Source organism: Triticum urartu, chromosome 2 (genome assembly GCF_003073215.2).
Source record: "Triticum urartu cultivar G1812 chromosome 2, Tu2.1, whole genome shotgun sequence".
Lineage (NCBI taxonomy): Eukaryota > Viridiplantae > Streptophyta > Magnoliopsida > Poales > Poaceae > Triticum > Triticum urartu.
This window is the reverse complement of record NC_053023.1, coordinates 272354722-272360447: the sequence shown is the minus strand read 5'-3', so window position 1 is coordinate 272360447 and position 5726 is coordinate 272354722. Positions and strand designations below refer to the sequence as shown.

General features: G+C 42.4%; 1 protein-coding gene across 1 annotated transcript; it reads left to right on the top strand.

The window, feature by feature from the left end:
* The first annotated feature begins 986 nt into the window (after window positions 1–986).
* LOC125537020 lies at window positions 987–4695 on the top strand. Its single transcript, XM_048700305.1, has 4 exons — window positions 987–2094; window positions 3158–3254; window positions 3701–3775; window positions 4439–4695. The coding sequence occupies exons 1-4, from the start codon at window positions 1890–1892 to the stop codon at window positions 4440–4442; spliced, it is 381 nt and encodes a 126-aa protein (XP_048556262.1). The 5' UTR covers window positions 987–1889; the 3' UTR covers window positions 4443–4695.
* Window positions 4696–5726: the final 1031 nt, after the last annotated feature.

Here is a 5726-nt window from a genome sequence, read left to right as displayed (position 1 = left end):
AGGCTTTTGACACCCAACCATTTGGTCAATTGTGAATCAAATATGGCCTAGTATTTTAGAAAAATGATTTGGTCCAATTTTGCCACAAATATATGGTAGGTCCTTCACAAAAAGAACTCAATTTGGGCACTCGGAAAATGGAAAATGAATTTTCTACGCAAAGAAAATGAAAACTCCCTTAGGCAACATTGTTTGGAATTCCAAGATGCACCCCTGTGCACAATATGAGATCATTTGAACAAACTATGCCATGAATGTGGCCATAAGATTGATCATTTGGCTTTAAAGCCATGAATCTTCACGCATGATAGCTCATTTCTGAGAACACTTTTTTAAATTAATTGTTCTATTACATGTTTATTATTTTTTCTGGAAACCTGGTCACATATAATGACACAATGTGAAGGTTTTCCAATTTTTTATTTTTTTTTATTTTTTATGCTCGTTTGAAAATGTGATCAAAACGGCGGCCTTGACCGTTCCTAGCTAGTGGTTAAATCTTGGAAAACATTTGATGTTTCTCTGATTAAATAGATACTTATGTACCTAGAAATGATTTTTGGGAAAAATAAACAGCAAACAATGAGGCAGCCGCAGTTCAAATTTGACCCCCTTCCTACTGAATTAGCAGAAATTTGTCTTTTTTTACGAGAGGTGGATAAAAGTTTTTGACACCCAACCATGTGCTCTATTATGCATTAAATATGGCCTAGTATTTTAGAAAATTGATTTGGTCCAATTTTATAACAAATATATGATAGGTCCTTCACAAAAAAACTCATTTTGGACACTCAAAAATTATTTTTAGTCAACTACGACCAATTTAGATGGTCATAACGTCGTACTGCATTCTGATTGGTCCGTGGACGTATCATGCAGATCATCCATCAAACACCGTCGGATGCTCGTGGATCCAACCGCCGTCCTCAACCCTTCCACACCAACCCCAAAACCCTAGATGGTCATTTTGCATCCAGCCCCCCCTGCCTCCTTTCTTTCCAGTTTCCACATCCATCCATCGATCCCATTCCAGATCCCCCGTCTCCTCGCTGTCTTGCCCGATGGAGAGAGCTCACCTCCTCCCTTCCAGATCCATCGCTGCCGCCGCCACCTCCCTCCGGCGGAGCTAGCCGTCGTTCATGGCCTCCCCCATGACCCCTCCTCTCGCCCCTCCCCTTCCCTCACCACCCAACCTAACCAACCAGCCCACCACACACCCACACCTCGTTACCGACGCGCCGCCGCCGTCCCCCACGAATGGTGTCGTCCCCATGATCTGGATCCCCATGAACCAGCTGTTGGCGACCATCCACTCCGCTGCCGGCGCCACCTCCCCTCCCCTCCCCTCCCCTTCCTGGCTTGAGATCCACTCCTCTCCAATCCCACCCGCGCTCCACAGTCGAACCCTACTCGCGCGCGCGCCAGGGGCCGCCCCGATCTGCAAGATGTGGCGCAGCCGCGTGTCGCGGGGCCTCTAGGAGGCACAGGGCGCCACCGCCGCCGCATCCAGGCGCTTCTCCACCAGCTCACTATCCCCTCTTCCTCCTCCTGTGCCCCCAAATCCAGCCCCGCCGCCGAGCACATCTGCCTTGCCACTAGCGACTCTGCCCTCTACCCCGCTGCCGGCTCCCCACACCATCTACTCCCCCCTCGCCTACATACCGACTCGACCTAGGCTGGCCGCGTCCTCCAGATCCGTCGGCAGAGGAGGAGGAGGCGCCTCCTCCCACCGCCATAGCGCCCTCCAACCTGCTCTCCTTCCTCGCGCGTGCCCGGAACCCTAGCCACGGCACTCGAGGAGTGCTGGTGGTGCACCGAGCGCTGCCTCGATTGGGGCGTCTGCGGCGGCCCCGACCTCATCGTCAGCGACGCCACGCTGCTCATCCACCATGGCGTCAAGGCCGACGAGGAGTCCGGCAAGGTCGTCGACCCGGAGTCCACCGACAACCCCGTCATGCTCACCATCGTCCGCACAAGTACCGCAAGATGGAGGAGAGGCTCGTCAGCGTCTCCGAGGAGACCACCACCAGCGTCAAGCAGATGCAGGAGTCTGGCACTCTCCTGTTCCACACCATCAACGTCACCAAGAGCAAGGTATACTTCCGTTCTTCCCATTTTACAGAGTTTCATATCTGATGCTCTGTTTCAGCATAGCATAGGAGTATTGATTCACATGGTTCAAATTACGTTAAAAGCACTTCAACTGTGGTTCAGATTTTGAATAACTTTTTTGTTTATCAGGTTGCCTGCTTAGCTTCCATGGAGCTTTAGTTAGATTTGTTGAAGCTGCCATGAGATTTATTTATGTGAATAAATTTGCAAAACGGAAAATAGCAATTGCGTGTTGTGCATGGTCTTATTGCTCGGTCAATTTGGGGGTATAAGTTACTGTATTTTGAATGAATGTTATGGTGCTATACATATGATGCACTTTAAGAGTACACTCAATGTTTATTACCAATTGAGTTAGATGTTACACATGACAGGACAAATAAATCCAGAGGAGCATCTATCTTTCCATTGTGGGTCTTTTATTTTGCTGCAATAGTCATTTTACTTCCAAGACAAGCACACGGGTCAATTGTGATGGATTATGAAGTATCCATTGGCCCACTAGAAGTTATATTCGTACTATGAAATACTATGCATTGCATAGATTTGTAGGTGGTGTAGCTGTAGCAGCATCCTTAGAAGAAAAGTTAGCTCGACCTTGAACTATAAGTTGCGTCAGTCTATATGCTACTTGCATGGAGGCATCAACTTTTACATTCAGAATTTCTCACACAAGCAAGTGTGTTACGGAATTGGAATCAATTGGAAACAACACTTGCATGCATAGTAGTTAAACCTCGATATGATCATTTCACACAACTTTGATCAATTAAAATCTAAATTTGGTTGAAGAATTGAATTGTGCACAATTATATTTGTAGCACTTTGAGGTTGTTATTCTCTGTTTTGGAAATATATTCATTCTAGGGATGCCATGTTTTTTCTTGCTGATGTTATTCTTTGTTTTGGAAATATATTCAGTTTGGGAATGCCATGTTACACTGACACAACTTATTTGTTTGGTCCTTGTCTGATTTAGTTGTTGCATCTTGTCTTCATCTCCCCTGCCTCCCTCTGATTCCTCGTGTGTTTGCTTTGGGTGCAGGTTGCTTTGATCTGTACAAGCTGCTGCTGCAGGTGGACAAGGAAGCCCTCATGGCTGATGCTGCACTACAATCTGCTTTACATTTTTTGAACAAGATGTATAAATGTTAAGTTGACATTACTGTTGCCTTGAGCTCCATACACTTACTAACATAGATCCTGGTATCCTGTTGTTTACTGTAAGACTTGCTGTTTAGCAAGGCTTGTGTAATTTAGTGTAATGCATCTTTAGTTTCAACTGAAATTTTTATCATGCTACTATGACATCTATTGAAAATTTCGAACAAATGAAATGAGTATTGTAGTTACAAATGGAGCCCACAAATTCTGTACATCTACTGTACTCATTTTTAGTTATCTATAGTTACAAAGCATCAATTGTAAGACTGTAACTAAACATATCGTCTTATCCTCTTTGATTTTACTCATACACATGCTTATGATCCTATTAACAACATAGCATTTGTAATATGATTACAATAGCAGAGTTGACAACAGAGCATTTGTAATGTGGCCTCGTTGCTGTTCTCTTGTTCATATGCAGTGGTACTGTTATGTGTGTGATCCTCCAGCTCCATGCAAGCACTAGGGCAAAGGGCTCTGTCAAGCAGGTCTCCTGGTAAGCGTCTCGTTTCCACTTCGTCCCCCATCCGCCTCTGTCTATTCATTCAAACTGGTGGTGCTACGAGATGGGTTTGCTTGTGGATTCTTGTATTGGTAGTAGTTTGCTTTTCTATGAGTAAAATGCTGGTACTTTTCTTGCCATGTCTGGATCTTGTTTTGGTGGTAGTTTGCTTTGCTTATCCAGTAGTATCAGTCAATTGGCCAGCCTGGAGCAGCTTGCTGTTGTACATGATGGTGTTAACTGTGAAAATGCCAAGTGTGAGAAAATTAGACCAGCAGTCCATTTCTTTCCTGAATGCATTCTTTAAATGAGATGATGTGCTGGAGACATGCTACTTATTATAAAAAAGATGGTGTTTACTGTATTATGTACTGTACACATAGAAGGTGAACTATCTTCACTGAAATTTAAGAACTATCTTCACTGTTTCTCCCTGCTGCATTGCCTCACACGTTCTCCTTCTATCTTAGTCTTGATATAACTCTGCAGATTACTTGAATCTGGAGTTACATTCAAAAGTATATGCAAAGTGTGTGTGTGTGTGTATCCAGTGAGCAAATTTGTAGTAATTACTGAGTATACTATCTGCTTTCTTTTAGTGGATATTTTCCCCTCAGTTCTCTTTTGACATATAGTTTGTTCTCTTTGAATGTGCAGGTAGTATACTGTGTTGGTGATGTTTTTTCGTTAATGGGATCATTTGAACCTGGATGTCATGTGTTATGTGATCTGAGCCATATGGCATATTGTAAAAAATTTATGTATGATGTTTTTTCGTTGTTGGGATCATGTGAAGATGTACTTTTGAAATGTTGCTTTGACAACAAACTTGTATTCCTGTGTACATCCTGCTTTGACAGCAAAACTATGAAAATTTCTCAACAATATATATTGGTTAAATATCCGTTCTCCAATTTTCTATGCTTAAAGTTGTACTGCACCTAAAAAGGCTACAGCATAACTGATGATGTTGTTGTGGAATTATTTATTTTATTTAAAATAGCGAAAATAATAATAGTTCTTCCAAAAGTTATAAAAAACAAAATGAAAAGGCTAGCAAAAACAAAATGAAAAGACCAACAAAAAAATAAATTTACTAGAAAAAGGAAAGGGCCCAGAAAAGAAAAAAGGCCGTAAAATTTGGCTTGGCTCATTTAGTTGACCATGAAAAAAACACAAATAGGCTGAATTGTTGGGCTCGGGCCATGTAAAGCACTGAATCGGACCGGGCTCAATCTTATCGGTGAACTTTTCAATTGGTCGAAATTTTGCCACGTCAGATTGCCATGTTGGATCCAATGTGACCTGGGCAGATAGCCAGTGACCAAAACAAAATGTCATGTGTTAAATGACCTTCCGTTTTGGTCATAAACGTCTACGACCTTCTCACAGAGAAGGTCGCTAATTTCAGTTTATGACCGCCAGCTTTTGACCTTCTGTTTTTGGTCACAAAAAGGTCGCAAATGAAAAACTATGACCTTTCAGCGGCCAATAGTGAGGGTCACAAGTTGACATATTTCTTGTAGTGTATAGATTGGTGCTTGTGGGTGACTAGTAGTGTTGATTACTTTATGGTTTATTTGGTGGAAGATTATATGTTTATATCCAATATGCTATTTAATACCCCTCTGATCTTGATCATGTTTATCATTTGTGAATAGTTACTTTTGTTCTTGAGGTCACGGGATAAATCATGTTGCAAGTAATCATGTGAACTTGATATGTGTTTGATATTTTGATAGTATGTATGTTGTGATTCCCTTAATGGTGTCATGTTAACGTCAACTACATGACACTTCACCATATTTTGTCCTAAGGGAATGCATTGTGGAGTAGCAATTAGATGATGGATTGCGAGAGTGACAAAAGCTTAAACCCCAGTTTATGCACTATTCTGTAAGGGACCGATTTGATCCGAAAGTTTAATGCTATGGTTAGAATTTAT

What these genes read in the sequence shown, in the direction of transcription:
- LOC125537020 (XM_048700305.1), top strand. Translation starts at nt 1,890, where the DNA reads ATGGCGTCAAGGCCGACGAGGAGTCCGGCAAGGTCGTCGACCCGGAGT. An exon ending in TCAACGTCACCAAGAGCAAG is followed by an intron (nt 2,095 to 3,157) that starts GTATACTTCCGT and finishes CTTTGGGTGCAG; the next exon opens with GTTGCTTTGATCTGTACAAG. An exon ending in TTACATTTTTTGAACAAGAT is followed by an intron (nt 3,255 to 3,700) that starts GTATAAATGTTA and finishes GTTCATATGCAG; the next exon opens with TGGTACTGTTATGTGTGTGA.